The 17894-nt window shown below is 43.0% G+C and overlaps 1 protein-coding gene across 1 annotated transcript in view; it reads right to left on the bottom strand.

Annotated features, from left to right (window-relative positions):
* The window catches only part of otud7a (OTU deubiquitinase 7A), a 46847-nt gene that overhangs the window by 3323 nt on the left and 25630 nt on the right, over nucleotides 1-17894 (bottom strand). The window contains exons 4-12 of the mRNA XM_084365161.1: nucleotides 15499-15684; nucleotides 15179-15397; nucleotides 12345-12446; nucleotides 11711-11838; nucleotides 10928-11040; nucleotides 8167-8294; nucleotides 7922-8071; nucleotides 917-1031; nucleotides 236-320 (exon numbers count right to left, since the gene is read on the bottom strand). Coding sequence (XP_084221287.1) covers nucleotides 236-320; nucleotides 917-1031; nucleotides 7922-8071; nucleotides 8167-8294; nucleotides 10928-11040; nucleotides 11711-11838; nucleotides 12345-12446; nucleotides 15179-15397; nucleotides 15499-15684 — 1226 coding nt within the window. The remainder of the gene's footprint in view (nucleotides 1-235; nucleotides 321-916; nucleotides 1032-7921; nucleotides 8072-8166; nucleotides 8295-10927; nucleotides 11041-11710; nucleotides 11839-12344; nucleotides 12447-15178; nucleotides 15398-15498; nucleotides 15685-17894) is intronic.

The following is a 17894-nucleotide window of genomic DNA, read 5'->3' as shown; positions in this document are numbered from 1 at the left end:
CTTTGAAGGACTCGCAATGTATTCCAGACAAATCCACCAGAAAACACTAAAAAGAGCTTCGCTGGCTGATGATTCATAATCAGGACAAACACATGAATGCCTGAGATTATTGGACTCTGACAGTAAATAAAACTGATTGATTGAACTGGCGGTTTCAATAACATCTGGCACGGAGGAGTCTCTCCAGAGCTAAACCCACCATGACGAACAAGACACATGCGTGAGAACAAGTTACCCTTGTTTCAGATGGAATTCGGATCCATGTTACATTCATGTAGTTGTGCAGCAGGTTGAGTTTGGCCTCCAGAGACAAGATGAGACTGCGGGAGAAGATGTAGACGCAATTAACACCAGGCAGCGGTACAACACAGTTGACACGCGACAAGCAATTTTACTATAGTAAAACCTAATAGCACATAAAGCACATTTATGGCTCTGGTTATGACATTTTCCAGAACCGAACCACGCCTGCAATGCATTAAGGGTCATATAAAGAGGAGGTATTAGTGAAGTGGTTTGAGCATCTCTACTCTGTGCATCTGCACTGCTCGTACTGCAGCTTGTTAGAGGATAAGCTAACCCCCTGACTGGCAGGAATGTGAAACAGAAACCCTTACATAAACTCTTTGCTAAACTCAGAGAGGGTGTTGCTGCTTTAGTGAGGCCGTTCCTGGGAAACCCTATGGATGACTGACGTGACTCACAATTTGTTCTCTCCCTGCTCACTCTTTGAAGTGACCTGAGCCCGGAGCCCATAATCAGAGTTAAATCCCCCACATGCAGCCTTGTGGGTAGACTAACAGAACTGCCTTCGCCTGCAGTTTTTACCCCTCTCACCCTGCTTTAATAATCAGCGCCTCTGTGTGAGCTCTGTTGATAAGTATCAACACCCCGTGATATACTATACGGGACTTACTTGGCTAGCTTGGCATTATCGTTGTCGTCCCTCCCCCACTCCCAGTCCCTGCCAGGGTCCACAGCAAAATGGAGTGCAAGCAGCTTGTGCTCCGAGTCGGTCAAAGGGATAACAGCTGGAAGAGATGAGATTATCAGAAGGTTAGTTTGGACAAGCTTTACCACCGGACGCTACGTTGCACGCCACGCGTTTCCCCTCACAAGACCACCGTGGCGTCAGAGCTGAAGTGACACCATAATGACACACTAGAATAATGCCACGTTAATTATCCCAGATGCCTATCAGCGTAGGGTAAGATATACCATGTCTGTATTCTATCTGCCATCTATTTTTTAGGCAGAGAAGCAACCGTGACCAGTGGGTGTCACTCCTACTGAGTCATCCAGACAGAGAAGAGGCTCAGTGGCTCTCTAAAGCTTCAACTTGATTGCTTCTTTTATAACACAGACTGCTCCATGTCCTGGGTCACTGTAGCTTCTGCGCTCGCATCGCTCGTCAAGTGTAAACAAATTTATAAGGTTAGGAAGATCTGGTTTGTTACAACTGGCTGAAAGTTCAAACGTAGCTACTGGTACATCTTTCAAACTAGACAAAAACCCCTACTAACATCTGGCCTTCCTCTTTAGTGGGAAAGGACACAAGAGGAATTTATTCCTGGTCAAATGATTCTGCAGTAATTATGGGTGTTGACTGGCTCCAGCTCTGATCAGCAGTGATGGAAAAAATCACACCCAGGTGGACACACTAATTCTTGCCCCTTTCCTGAATGTTGGCGTGTAAAGACTTTTACATCTGTCTCTGCTCAAGCAGCGCCCAAACACTGTTGGCGCCGAGTTCGAAGGAGAGACCGGAGTCAAAGAAAAGTAGCAGTGACACTGGGGTCCATGTTGCTTTCTGCTGTTTCCTGACACATCACTCCAGTTATTTGATAACTTCAAACTTCAAAGTGTGCATGCTACATGACAGCCAAAGTCGTGCGTTTTCAAATTAAGTAACTTTATCGGCAATCATATAAAAAAACAACAACATATATATCGGATCCAATAATCGTCAAGGACAATAATCAGTCAACTCATAGTATACAGTATATACACACATATACAATAAACATACGTACAGTTTACTTTTACTTTCGTTACTTTAGTAAATTTATTGCCAGAAAATTTCTTTCGATACTTAAATACATTAAATATTAGATGCTTTCAAACTTTTATTCAAGTACTAATTGTACAGGTGACTCTCACGTCTCAAGTAATATTTTAACACAATGTCTTTACTTTTACTTTTAAGTATGACTTTTTGGTCCGTACAACACTGATGCTCTGTTGGTCAAAGTTGAAATAGAAAGTCAGTCTGTAAACTGTGGTGTCATATTTACAATTGAAGGCTTGGGTCATAATTTCTTGCTCTCTCTTGCAAGTAAGTTTGGCTAGCCTGCGGGTGTTTTTAAAAGCTGTCGATGTTTCTTGACCTGTCTGACTTCTTTTTAGGGTCCAGTGTTATCATTACCAGGAAGAGTGAAGGCCAAAACTACAAAAACAAGACAAACTGAAACCATCCCTCAGCTAATATTAGTACTACTACTGACCATGGTATGATGAGATTTACATTGAACCGAGTTGCTGTAGATGACGATTTAGTTTAGTAATAGAGTGCAATCAGAAGCAGCAGTACAGAATAAGAGCAGGAGTGCTGAAATAATTTCATTCATAGCCCGCTGATAGGATCAGCTACTTACAAGCAGGAAGAGGTTTTCAACATTAATCACTGGACTCAGAACACAAAACAGACACCCACCCGGGCTTCCTCTCGTGGGAGGCGTGCTTACAGTATGTGCACAGTGCGGGCGTGTACGTGTTGTAGTATGATGAGTGCATGGCTGCCTTTCAAAACAAAAGCGCGAGTAGGACTAGCTCGACCCCACTGGCCCGCATGACAGCTCTCCTCGGGCTACCTAGTGTGTGGGGGCTGTTGTCCACATGACAGCAGAGAGAGGCAGGCTGTTCAGGCCGAGGACATTCCAGCCTTCGCTGTCAGCCCCAGATGGAAGATACAGTCTCCACCCAGCCTCATCAATTCTTCCACTGCCAATAGGCTGCTCTGCTCTGCAGGCTTCATTGAGACACAGACACCAGCAGCAACGGCCCCCTCTGTGTCCCTGATGAAACTGCAGGTCAAACTCTCTCCTTCTTGTGTTTTTCTTTTTTGAGCACCGCTGTGTAGGTGTACAAAGTACATGATTCATGATGTTAAGTGTCAAACTAGTGGTGGCACAGCATTGTGATGATGCCTTGTGTTCTTGAAACAGAATTAGTGCAGCCACGCCCACACTAGCGCTGCTAAGATGATCACTTATTTATATCCGACACCATTAGCTGCTCGGCAAACAAATTCCATCAGCTGAGTAAATATATTACTAATATATTTAGCTGCTGACAGACCAGGCTTCGTCTGTCCGAAAATGTCAAGGCTGCTTTTGCGTCACACCTGCAAATTACCATGCATTTTACACCTTCTACCTAAAAAAAAAAGCATGACTCATGCCTGTACCCACAGAGGCCACTGTAATGACACCGGTGGCATGGCAACTCTGAAAACTGGGAAGAAGAAAAGAGAGAGGTTTTCTTGAAGACAACTCTTTCCTAAAACACTCTTGCCCAGAAAAATTCAGTCATAATCACAAACACACACACAGGCGAACAGAGGACAGTGGACCAGCTCCCACTCAGTTCCCACTCGGGTCATGCAGCAGGCAGCTGAGGTCTGTGAGGTGGCGTCCTGGCTCCCACGATGCAGCTGTCCTCCTTTCTCGCCATTCCGAAGTGCTGTGTGTGTGTGTGTGTGTGCGCGCTGTTGTTCCTGCTTGGGCCCGGTCCAGATTCAGAGACTCAACACTGCCAATTGAGCTCTGGGGGACTAAAGTGTGCTGTAATGTATTTACGATCCCTGTTGGCAGCCTTGTTTTGTTGTCCTTGAATGACCGATTCCCATAGCTTATGCATGGATGACATCATAGCCCTCTGTGGTATGCGAGATGTGTACTCAGCAACATAGCTGCTAGCCCGCCTCGCCTTGCTCACTTTGCATCTTTGATTCACAGGGATGCAGATGGGGAGAACAGGGAGGAAACTTGGGTGTAACCTGTGAGGAAGCAGCTGTTTGAAATGAGGCAGATAACCTCTCTAATACTTTAATCACGTGATTTGATTGGACATAAATAACTTTTTTTAAATTTGTGCAATGTGATCATGTCAAGTAGTTCATGCCTTGTGCGATGAGGGCAGAAAGAGAGAAGATTCGCCTCTTTGACTCCCTTTCTGAGGACAAAGTCGCCCATTACAAGCTTTGATTCACAGCAGCAACACTGAGCCAATGTTTCCTCTGTTTTGCGATTCAAGAACAATTTGTACTGTCTGGAAAATGCACAAATTTGAATTCCTGACTTTGGTCACTCTGCACAGCTGCAGACTTAAAGGGCCCAATTCACCAGAGTAAACAGCAGTCATGCATATAAACAAGCCTGGGCTTTTTTTTTTTTTTTTGCCACAGATTTTTAACAGCGGATCCAGGGTGGTAATTACAAGAGCATCGCATTTGGAACAACACATAAAGACCACAACAAATAGCATTTTAATCCTCATCGCCCATATTGAATTAATTACGCTGACTGCGTGAGGTGTAATACACTGGGTGTCTTTAATAGATGGAGAAGTGAAACCTGTCCAGAGCTGCACTGTTATGTAGGTGGTCTTTGTGTAGAAGGTGTAAAAGTCCTTCATTCAAATGGGTGTTAGAGGGTTGATGAGGGGATGCCAAGGAAAACCTGGAAGTGTTTTAGTATTGGGACCAGAGCTTGAAATAGCTCCAGAGTTTTTTCCTAGAGGGCCAGTTCCACTCATACGTCGTTTAACCACAGGAGCACAAACAAGCTGATAAAAGAGGCGGCCAGCAGGCGTCTACTGAGGAGCCAGTCTTTATTACACAGCAGGTGAGCAGCAGTGGGCTGACAGAAAACAAACCCGAGTTCACCTGACTACCTTAGTAATAAAAACCACTCAGAAAAAAAAATAAAGTTTTGATCCTGAGCAATAACCTCCGACCTCACTCACCCCTCCCTTGTTTTTTTTCTTCACTATTCACCATCTATACAGCCACGCACACAGGCCATTAAAGGGGCAGTGGCGTGATGTGTCAGTGTGATTTAGATTCAGGTTACTAGCGGGAGAGGGGGGGCTTTGCTATAATCTTCCATACAGAGGGCTGAAGAAAGAGCCAGTATTCTAACTCAGCCTCTGGCACCTGAACACACACAGAGCCAACGACCTCTCGGATGCTCTGCGCCACGCCGGGGGAAACTGAGAGCGAGCCTCCACCTGAGACGAGCACACATTGGCCCGACTGTCAGGAGAGAGGGTTGGTTTGCAGCCCGGGACTCTGCCCATATGTGGTGATGTGGTCAGGGCTTAGGGGCCGGCTGGGGCTACTCTGCCCTAATTGGCAGTGGAAGATTAGGTCCGTCCGTCTGACCCTCTGCCTGCCTGTCTGTCTGTCTGTCTGTTTGTCTGGCATCTGTTCAGCCAAATGCAGAAATAAAAAGAAAATGCAAACAAATAAAACATAAAACTACACCTCTTACACGCAGGAAAGGCACAGCAGAAGCTGCACATTGTATCATTCCAGTGCGAGATGATTCATCGGATGAAAAACAAATGCACCAAGCTAAGCATACAAGTGTTTTCATAACATCCTGGAGAGAGACTGCAGACAAAACGCACTCTGATCCTATCACAGGACACAGTGTACCAGAATGAAAAAGTACAGTCATGCAGTGGTGTTGTGATCGAGCTACCGCTACCGTTCTTTGGACATATGCACCATCTGGTGGACAAAGAGAGAACCCCCTCTGCCACACTAAAACAAACTACAGTGGGAGTGCTGAACAGTTACGTAGGCTGGCTTTGATGAACTGGTGGCATAAAAGGGGAATACTTCAGGGCAGGGATGGCAGGTTAGTAATCATGTCTGTCTGCAGTGGTCCTACCCAGACTTAATAGCTAGGTTGGTGTCTGCGGGCCTGAGAATAGGACATTGCATACTCGGAAAAGTACAAGAGAAGGAAGAAGACAGAGAGAGGAAGAAAGAAACAGTTTGCGCAAGTGCATTTGTATTTCAGAGTGAGAAAAAGAGACAGAGTTGTCCGGCTTCCCACGCAAATGACAAGAGAGTTCCACCCACTGAGTCAGATACAGAAGAGTGCTGTGACTACTAAGACTGGTTGTCAAGGAGATCCTCTCTATTTGTCAATTAAAGGAACTCCATGTGAGGATTACTCTGACCTCGAGAATAAGCAACGCATCCGGAGTGGGAACACTGGCATCTGAGCGAGCGAAACAACACAAAAACAAGAGTCACTCAACAAAACGGAAAATCAACACTCCCTCGCCACAACGCAACACAATCAATATGTTCCACACGGCACCATGTCAGAGTCCTACGCAGAAACAGACGCACCAGCTGGAACAAACTAAATTCAACCAAGAGCGACTCCAGATGGAGAAACGTAGACATACAGTAACATACAGGCTTGCATGACTTGGTCAAAGCTCAAAAAGTCACGAGGAAGGAGCCTGCTGTCCACTTTCCCTCCATGTTGGCCACTCCCTACTTCCTGCTGCCAACCGGCCCGTTTTAATAATGGATCACAGGTAATTAGACGGCTGTCTCATACATTATTCACCTCCCGCAGGACAGGCAGACTACTCGCCCTCATTCGCGCGATCTACCCAAGTTAAAAGTAAAGGCTGCCCAACTATTACCTAACTTAACTATTGCCAGTAGTAGAAAGTAACTAATTGCATTTCCTCAAGTACTGAACTTAAGTACAGTTTGAGGCACTTGTAATAAAGTACATCCATTTTTTGCTACCTTATAATAACAACCATCCTGCGTAATCTCTGTTTGTCCCCTGTGCAATCCAGTGTCTGCGCGCAACTACATTCATATTTTTATATATTTTTTTTGTATATTACGACTCACAATATGTGTATTACAAATATGGGTGCATTTAAACAATTCAATTATTGTGTTTTTCTTTTTAAGAAACTCTTCTATCAATGCTCTTAAGCAGTCTGCACAAAAGTTTACTTATAAATGTCTTATAATCCAACAATAAACATGTTTATGATGCTATTATTTACACTTACACAGTCTTATTAACTCTTAATAATGTTAATAAGAATCTTAAGAGGACTTATAGGGGCCTTATTACAAATTCACTAATGCTAATTGCAATCATCTTATTGTACTGCACTTGTACACCACTTCAATTTCGAAGGGGCAAATATTGTACATTTTACTACACTACACCTTAAGTTACTAGTTACTTTGCGGATTCAGATTAATAATTCAAAACATAATCAACAAATCGATTATAATGTATTGTTTTGGATAAATTAAAACTTCTTGATCCCTTGGTGGAATTTACAAGCTACCGAGTCGCATATATAGTAAGAAAGTTATACCTACGTTTATCAGCTGCAACATTAACGTGATGTACACATCAATGCATCAATATAATAATATAATACATACATTAATCTGTGATGGGATATTCTGCTATTTGTTAATATACTTTAGTCTTGGTGCTTTAAGTATATTTTTAATGCTAATACTTTTGTACTTTTGCTTCTGACTTCCACCTCTGACTATTGAACATTACAGCGGGAAAACTTTTTTCAGAGCAAAAAGTCAAGAAAAGGTTTGTATCTCACACATAAATCTGTAGATGCCACCAGCTTTTTGAAAGTGTTTTTATCTATTATTTTTATTCATTATAGGATACCCTTTGACATCAGGTGTAGCGGGGCTGCCATTGAAAACCAGTGGTTCAGCTTACTCGGGTGCACGAAGGGTCACATTTGTGTGATTGATAGATTGTTTGTTTGTTGGTTAATGTAAGTTGACCCTTTTCAAAATTAATGAATGTGATTATGTACAATCGCCTACCTTGCTCTCGCTGCTGGTCTCTCTGCTCCATGGACACCAGCGCAGAGAAGTGAGCCTGATCGTAGGCCAGGACCAGCGGGGAGCAGTGACAGCGGCTCGGAGGCACCTCCAGAGGCAGATAGAGCCCTCCGAACGGGATGGGAGCAAACGCTGGAATACAGTAAGAACACCACGTCTCGTGTCAGACAGTCCAGTGCTTATTCTGCTGTAATGTAGAAGATGGAGGCAAGATGCAGTGAGTCTACCTTCCCCTCCCGAGTCTCTGAGCATCGTGTCAGCCACCACTACAATTGGCCTGCGTAACACGTGGGCCAGCACAAATACATGGAACTCCTCCAGACTCTCATAGACCGGATCCTCAGAGTTATCAACCCTGAAAAAAAACATACAAAAAAACAATAAATATAATAAAACATGCATCACAGTGGGACTATGACAATTTCCTGAACTGGTATCGACCAATACGAAAAGCAGCCCAAACGGTAAACGTTAGGGATAGACCGATTATCTTTATTAGCAAGGATAATCTGATCTATAATCAGCAGTCTTCCTATTGAGTGATGAATGGGTTTTTTATGTCCAATTGCCGCTAAAATAAATTAAATAAAAAATGCGCTGCTTTGGCTCTGAGGTAAGGTATACATATCTCCAAATTGTACTTAAAGCTGCTTCAAGGAACTTCCATTTTTTGTTGATTGTGGTCATAAGTGGTATGATCACCACCTTTAATGCTGGCATGCGCATTTGTTTTGAAAGTGATGGAAAGAAAGACATTTAGGCTAGCCGAGTGCTATTTGATTCAGCATAGTTACATGTTTCCTGTAAGAACAGGCCGCTGGGGTTGGACTTGTTGCTGCTGGTTAGCAGTTACATTAGAACAAGTTAAGCTATCTGTCCAAAGTTGAAGCAGAGCAGCCAGAAAACACCCAAGTCAGTGAATCAAGTTATAAAGTTGTGTTTTGTATGGGCTAGAAATTTCTTCTATGCACAAGTTATAAAGGTGTGTTTTTCCCCAGAAACACTCTGGGTATCCTTCTTTTTATACATCCATACATCATGACAATTAAGAAAAAGGTCATTGGACAAAAAAAATTGTGCACCCCCTTAGTGCAGGATGAGTCATCAACATTTTTATCTTTTTGTAAGAAATAAACACAATTAAAAAAACCTACAAAAACAACTTCTTTTGCCATTGTTTGGCCTGATACTAGTGTACAGAGATGTGCAGCAAGACAGATGTAATAAAAACGTTTAAACATGATTTCATGAGAAGATTAGTACTATTATTCTTTTTAAACTAAGCTGTTACAGGATGCCTAGCGATGACGTAATGACTCTCTCTCTGTGGCTATGTAAGATTAATGACTTTAATATGGGGATGGTGAAAGAAAGTAAACTTTATTTTGGTACCGTACCAGCAGACAGATCAATTCATCCTCAGCACTCGGCTATAAAAAATAGTTTTAATTTTATGACCCAGGTGCACATCATTAAGAACAACTAGAACAAATACATAGACATATCCAATCATCTGCTGATAGTCTTGTTTGCTTATGTAGGTCATGAATGTTTGATAACCAATTAAAAGTTCCTTGTAGTTTAGGCACAGTACTTGAGTAAATTGTACATACATCCCATCACTTGTTATTGTAAATTTGGACACCGAGATTTTCTTTCTTGTTGGTTCTAAGTATCTATAATCAGTGTCCTTGATTACTAATAAAAGCTATCAGTATCAGTACCTGAAAAAAACACAGCTGATCCCTAATAAATGTTCCTGCTAATTACGTGCCTGTGCAATCTAACGCTATTAACTCAGATCCATTTTCCCCCCTCCGTCTATCTTTAAAAGACAAGGACAACAATGTGCAGAGATCCGTCTGTTTTTATCTCTTTGAATGAAAGAGAGCGGAAGAGAGAAAGAGGGAGCGGGGGGTGAAGCAGAGAGAGAAAAAAAGCAGAGGCAGAGCTCTCAGGCGTGCAACCACCAGGGAACCAGGGGATGTGCAACAATTAAGTTGTCAGCCACACAAACAGCCACGCTGCCAAATTCACTCTAATAAAGAGCCTCTTAATATGTGAATCCCACTCATCCTATTTAGGGGCTCATCTCGCACTAGGACCATCAAACATCCCTAACCTGATTACTGTATTACAGTCAAACTCAACGAGAGGTTAAAACCACCAGGCCAAATTAGCAAATTACGCTCTTTAATGGGATATTTTTAGCGATAGTCCCGTCAACGCTGGGGAAACAACAGTGAATTAAAAAGACAACGCTGAAACACTGATAAGCAGGCAACCACAGCCTGCTTAAACTGCATTTTATGTAATTAAATGACATGTCAATTTACAGCCGAAACCTTAATGAGTCTCTCTGTTCACCATCGAATTAAACCGAGGAAGCAGCTGCTATACCTGAGAAAGTATGTGTGTTTATTACAGCGAAAATGGAAACAAGAGACAAACCACAAGGTTTCTGTGCGTAGGAGGAAACCAGAGTTAGTTTCCAATCTGCCTCTGCAGCCTGAGATAAACCCACTCTTACAGTTGTTTATGCAACAGGGGGGTGCACGGATCACATCACCTGCTGCGGCTAAAAGCAACCTACAGCTCAGGGGAGGCTGCAGAAATGATTCATACTGGTGGCGTCCAGTAGATGGCACCGTCTCACATGAGAGCTCCCAGACTGTTACTGAATCAAGGAGGCAATTTGAAAGAGCAACAGTCCGAGTGGGAACAATGAGTTTCCCTGACAAATCCATCTTAGTGAGAAGGTCACTTTTGTTTTAATCGTGGGCCCCCTGCAGCGTTTCAGCTGTAACGCTGTAATGTGTGATGCATTACGAGAGCAGCGAGGCTCCCTGCTGCTGCTTCCTTCTCTCCAACGTACACAATGATTCTGATTCTGATTAAAGTAAAGTAATATGTGTCGTGTCTCGGGAGTTCGGGACGAGGCCCCAGCAGCCGTTTCTTTGGGGATAAATGTGAGCCGAAACAGCTTACCCTCCGCTGGTGTTGCCGTTTTTGCTGAGGTGAGTGCGAGGCTCACTGGAGGCCAACTTCAGCAGCTCGTTCCACTCTCTCTCCCACTCCTCCTCGGTGTACACCAGCCCTGACTGCACAAACACACACACACACACACACAAATGGAAATTATGGTAAGCACGTGCCGATGCTCGCCCACACAATCCCTATTATTATTCAGTTTTTCTATTTTGGTCTGCATCTAGAAGGTTGTTTCCTGAAGCTTGGTGCATCATATAGGTATCTTTTCTTTTTGCTGTTAATGAATATTTTGGAGAGAGAGAGGAAATATGGGTTAATAGAGAAATGTAAATGACATGCAACAAAGGTCCCTGGCCAGATTCATAACCAGGACACCGAGTTTACATGTGATGTGTCTCAGATCACTGGGCCACCAGGACGCCTCGGGCATTTATTAAAACATGAGCATCTGGACTACTTCTTTGCCTGAGCTATCTTTGGTGACACCATTTTCTAATAGATTAGCAAATGCTTTAATCCATGAACATCTAGAGAAGGGATAGGAGGTGCAGAGGATTTGCCAGTATTAGCAGCACTGCTGCTAATGCACACTTGGTATCATAGAAAGACTTATTCCTCGCAGCAAAAATCCACACGTGCGACCACAGCGAGGAAGCTGAAATCAGCGCTTATTAACCGAGGCTACGAGCGGCTCATCCCTCCGCTTATCAACATGTCTTTCGCTGAAAGAGGATGTGATGCATTTAGAGGTTGTGGCGTGAAGACGGAAGCTCTCCGAACCTCCTTGTTCTGTTGGGTCTGCTGCCACCTCCACCTCCTCTTCAGAGCGTCTCTCTCTGCTCCGCTCTTCATCATGGTGTACAGGGATTTCCTCAGCATCAGGTCTCTGTCATGGAAGCCCCACATCCCTGATCAACACAGACACACAACATCTTTATCGCATGTTAGGATAACACACACAAGGTGGCCGGCTAAAACAAGAGGTTGGATTTCTTAACTGCAGCTACAAAATCATACTGAGATGACCTCAGCTCTTTAACTTCATGTCTAAAAATGCCTTTCATCGCTCATCAAAGGGCTTTAGTTGTCTAACTGTCAGGGTAGATTACGTTAGCTCTGGTGCCTCTAACCCTGACGGCTCCTGTGCTGCTCCAGCAGTCCTCACACTGGGGAGGCAACAGTCTCCTTCAGCAGGGACCTGAATACACTGCTACCCCCCTGAACATTGCAGCTGACAATTTCCTGCAACGTATAGGTCAGCTATCTCTCTCCCTCCCCTCCAGCAGCTGTGACGCAGCACAGGCGCTGTTATGAGACAGCTGTGGCACCGAGTTGTTCCACAACAAGAAATCCTGATGGATGCTATGCTCATACTATATGTTAAATAGACTGCAAACGTGCACGAGTAGCTCACCTAAAGAGGCAGCGTGCAGCAGGCAGTTTCCATCCCCTGTGGTGGCTAGAGGAAGCAGCTTCTTACAGCTGGTGCACATGGTGGACCACCAGTTCAGACGACCTGCACACACGTACAAAGTAAAGAGGCTGTGAACTCAGAAGGGTGAAAACACACTCAACACATTTGCTGCGATACGTTTTCAATTCAGTGTTCTCGTAATTTAGACAAAAACACACAAAAAAGATTGGTGATAAGATTCCTGAGTCAAATTTAATTTTATGGTCCAATTTAGGGATGCAAATTTCAAGCAATTCCTCTAACTGATAGTCGGCTGCCTTAACAAATAATTAGCGGTTAATCAATAATGAATGGAAAATGTTAGATGTTTTTTTTCCAACTGTTTTAACCACTGACTTCATCCATGTTTATGCAAAATCAGAGTATGCTACAAGTTAAAAGAACAAATAAACACAAAGCTACTTGAATGATGAACTGAATAACACAAAACAGTTACTTAATTGTAATTGCTGTTGCTATTCAACAACTGGCCCAACAACATACTGACTCTACAAAATGGCTAAAATGTAAAATGATCAGATTGTATAGTGTATTTTTAAAGTATATTTTTTTAAATTACAAGTCACGCTATCTAATTAAATACATTTTCTCACACCAATAATTTGCATTTCATTTGGATATATTTGATAAGGAAGTAATGCGTAACAAGATATTTTGATGTGGTTAATCTTTGTGCTAAACCAAGTTCATCTGTGTCAGCTGCTGACTACCCAAAGGTATAATCTTAGCACACACACAAATCCTCAGGACAGAGTTGACTCATCTCAGTTTCACCAATTTATTTTGGTCATGTCAGCCACCTGCTGGACCGAGCTACAGCTCGGTCCAGCAGGTGTCATGACACGTCATGATGACTTCAGTTTCAAATACTTTTCTCCGAACAAGTTTCGAAATATGAAAACATATGTAAACGACAGAAACTGTAACCGCAGTTTGAACTGTTAATTGTATGAAACTTATGGTTATTTTTCACCATAACGACTTCCATTTCCCTCCATGCTCTGATGAAGTGTTAGCATGTACTCTGTCCTGAAGATTTGTGTGTGTTTCTGTGTGTCTACCTTTGTACTTTGTAAATACTGATGTATTTGTACCCATCTCTGATCTCAGTTAATACAGTTTTTAAATCAGTAAAATTCTCAATGGCAATTATTTGAATAATCGTTCCTAGTCCAACGTAATGTGTCATTGGGCTCTACGGGCCAACAGCAACATATATTCCTAACCCAGCCAAACATGTGTAAGAAGAGAAAAATATAATCTTCCAAAAGAGGGGGGAGACCTTTCAATGAGAGATGTTTATTTGACATGAGGGTCAAATAACAGGTCTAACAGGAGCTATGGGTGGGGAAATAAGAGAAATACATCTATAGGGTCATAGCAAGTCTAATTTAGATATAATGAGACCAATAAAGTAGCTCTAAATATACTGTATAAGTCTCAGGACACGTGTTCATGAAAAAGTTGTACAGCACATTATTTCTAAATAACGGGCAGCTCAGAGATGTGGTCAGCCTCTCTACCAGTAACTGCCCTCTGAGAACAATCATCCAACAAGCGCACTGTAATTAGCCTCAAAAGCAATGATTAGCACAGGCCGACTCAGCCTGACTCTTACAGTATCTCCAGCTTGTGCTCCATCACCGCCCTGCCCAAGTCCCTGAGGGAGAGACGACTGCTTCACAGCCCTGGGCACGGCACGCTGCTGTACTGCAGGCAGCCTCGCTGCTCTGAGCCTGGGGTGATCTGACTGCATCATTTATTTAACAACAGTAAACACAGAAGAGGCTCTGAATGATTTACCCCTCGGTGTAGATGGGCTGAAAATGCAGATGTTTTCCGCATTTCTCTCTTTTTCAAACGGTGGATATCGAAGTTCAATTTCTAGAAACACGGGAAACTGCTACATCCCAGTGAGTTTTAGTTATGTGTTATATAGTGTTATTATGATGGATGATGGGACGAGACTGATCCATATGCTGGTTGAGATTGAATCACCAGTAGAGTGAAGCTCATACGCACCTGGCTGTTGTACTTTATTTCATTTTTATTATTTTTTCTGACTTTATGTACATTTATTATTGGACAGGGCAGCTGGGGACTCATTGTACACGAGGTACACGCTCAACCAAGCGAGCTACCGGAGCACCCTGTTGTACTTTATCTTACCTTTTCTTAATTGCAGAGATACATATTTTATCAGAGTGTCTCAGCAGATTATGATGCGTATATAAATTCACTTATCACTCGAGATCAGACACTACCTTCTGCTTGGTTAAGCCACTGTTCACAAGACTGTGAGACTTATTTATGTGTTTATGAAATATAGAAATATGAAGGTCAATATATTTAAGTGTCCCAATGTTCTTCTCGGTTCACTGTTTCCCGGTTTGGCACTGAATTAGGTGAGGAAGGCTTTACGATCTCTGCAGTCTCTGTGCGGGGAAAATCTGCAGGAAGATTTGAAACTTCACTAACTAGTTTTCTCTCCGTCAGTTCAAAGCTTCAGCTGGGAGATGAATCCTTTGGGATCCCGGATGCTTTGAATTAGCTGTTGTCGTCTTGCTTCCAGATGATGCTGCCTCTCTGATCTGCTCTGTCTCACCCTCTACGTCTCTGTCTACATTACAGGCGTCCCTCATTGGGTTCTGCTCTGTGCTGCATTTCAGTGTAATCTAAATAAAGAATACGATGAAATGCACAAGATTTTTGTTACACATCTCATATCAGTAGCGGGAGACGTACTATGGTATAATATATCCTGTAATACTCACCGGCCTGCTCCAGAGCCATCATGGTGGACTGCTCTATCAGGTCTCTCTCTATAAAGCTCCTGAAGTCCTCGCTGTACACGCTGAGGTCTGGTAGCTGGAATGTGTAGATGGGCATCTCAAGAGGGAACTGCTCGCTGGTACACTCATTGGCCACCTGCAGCCTCGCCAGGGAGACGATAGCAGAGCTGGCGTGGGAGATCCCGCGGGACAGTCGCTTCTCTAGAGGGGACAAGAAGGGAGAAGAATTGATGAGTGGCAGGCAAGTGAAGAAAAACAAAACTGTCAAGGCGATAATATGGTGTCGAGGCGGCGTCTCGTACCTTGTGCATTGTCCTCCTGCTTCTGTGCACACGGCCTGTCGATCTTGCTGACATGGGTAGGTGTGTCACGTGTCTCTGGCTGCTTGTAGTAGCGGCCCTCGTTGAAGACCTGCGGCAGGTTGGCAGTGTGGACCTGCCTGAGCTCCTCGTAATCATTTAGAGCAGCACTGAGGTCCCAGTTTTTACCTGCGGGACGCAAAGTTCTGGTTGATTGCACGTCAACGCTGATTATGAATATCAAGGATAAACGTTGCTCATTAATATACGTGATTCTTTTTTCCGATTCGCATTCAAAAATATCAACAATTGTGTTCCCACACATCAAAATGTGTCGTTTTTCAGGTGCAACAGGACACCGTTCAATGCAGTTTACAGTAAACAGGGTTACCTCCTGGTGAGTAACCCATAATATGCTACCAATAGCAGAAAATGACGAGGACAATGGGGGTAAAATCTGCTGAGTATGCTGTAAAAAAGCCAGATTCCCTACAAGTACCTGATCAAACTAGCTCAGATTTTTTTTTTGATACATGAAATATACACTGATGAATTCAGAGATGTTTAGAAAATCTAAAATAAAGCAGATCACCGGCCTGATGCTGCAACATACAGACAATAACTAGAGGTTGAGGTTGGGCGGTGCCACAACAATGAAGATAGTGACGGGAGACAGATCCGTTAACAGAGTGACAGCAATATCCTGATGTGCAGGAGGGACCCACACACTGCTTACAGATGCACGCCATCAACACACACACAGAAGTCTCCTCTGGGTGTTTCTAACAGAACTCCCTCGCAGGTTTAAGAGACACAAGTCAAGCCTCAGCCTTATTATAACTCAGCGTGCCTTCTCGTGATGCCACAGGAACTATCTGCAAAACAGTCCTTATAAAACTCACATCGACTCCTCCAAGTGCAGACATTCACAGGGCACCTGCCTGTAATCTGAGCATGTTTGCGAGGCCGGGTCCATTAATGCACTCCCTGTGTAAGAGACCTACAGGAAGTTGTCCTCTCTCCTCCTGACTTCCAGACACGATGATTAGCGGCAGTCTGAACATGAAACCCGGCACCGCTAATCGCTGTCTCTCACGCCAATCAATGTAAAACTGATTGTGCGTTGAGCATCTCGACATCCTGAGCAGCACAGATCCAGGAATTCAACTTAGAGTCCCGCAACATACATCAGCACCTAATGCACAGACTTTAAATGCTTCTGCATTAGCGTGCTATTACTGTGGTATGGGAGGCATTGTTTCAGCTCCTTCATTTGTAATGGCTGGCGTCAGCAAAAGGTGCACTCATGAATTCATCTGCAGTATGAACATGAATTATCTCCATCTATTAGAAACACAGCAGCTTCACTGAACTCCTTTTTTCACATTAAATGACTTTGAATTAAACCAGTTGCATGAGAGGATTTTCCATACAGGAACAGTGAAAGGTAGGTGCAATATGAATTTTATTTCAGACGATAATTAGTAACTTCTCATGGAGGATACCGATAAGATAACCGATAATTTCACATTTTTATGTTTTTAAAAGAAGTTTATGACCTGTAGTTTATGCACACCTGAGGGTAAGAAAGGCTCAGATGTAGTGAGCAAAGATGGATGATTTCATATACCACAGCTCTTATAAGATTTTCTTTCTTAAACTCTCTGAACCTTCACTGAAAAGGTATTGCAATCATGTTTCCTTCCTCTGAAACTGTAAGTCTGTAACCATAACTGCATAAAAACAAATAAACTTAATAAATGTTTCTGCTTTATGGTGGGTGGCAAACAGAAATGATTTACAAAGTGATGTATAATTAACACAAAATGATCATATGTGTATAATAAACATAATATTGATATTTCCTTTTTAAATATCACGGTTATCTGCCTAGTCCGATACATATCGTGCATCCCTAGTGAAAGTAAATCATTGCACAATCCCTGGTCAATGTTTTTGCACCTTTCTTTCACAAAACTGCACATCTCTCTCATTTAAATTATGATCATATTGTACATGTTGTCCAAAAAAAAAAGCAACTTGGCAGGAAACCTGATTTGGCTTCTGAGTATGAGCATGCTTTACCAACTAATCTAATTGATTTCTTCAATAAAAAACAAAATCCAGAATTACATGATTATAAAGTTGTCCTTTCTCGTGAAAATCGCCCAAGAGCTCAACTGGGCTCTCAATAAATTTGACCATAAAGCTCAAACCCATCCTCATATACAGTACTGTATGCCGGTGGTCAAACACATTCTTCAGTACACAAACCAGCCTCTAGGGGGAAGCACTACATATGTGGCGCTGTCACATTTCTCTATCTGCCTCTCCGTCTCTCTTCTCGCTCCTCCTCACACCTTCCTGACTCAGAGCAGAGGGTCACAGAGCGGCTGATT

This window comes from Pagrus pagrus (genome assembly GCF_965226575.1).
Source record: "Pagrus pagrus genome assembly, chromosome: 10".
Lineage (NCBI taxonomy): Eukaryota > Metazoa > Chordata > Actinopteri > Spariformes > Sparidae > Pagrus > Pagrus pagrus.
Note: the sequence above shows the minus strand (reverse complement) of the source record. Positions and strands in the feature narration are given on the sequence as shown.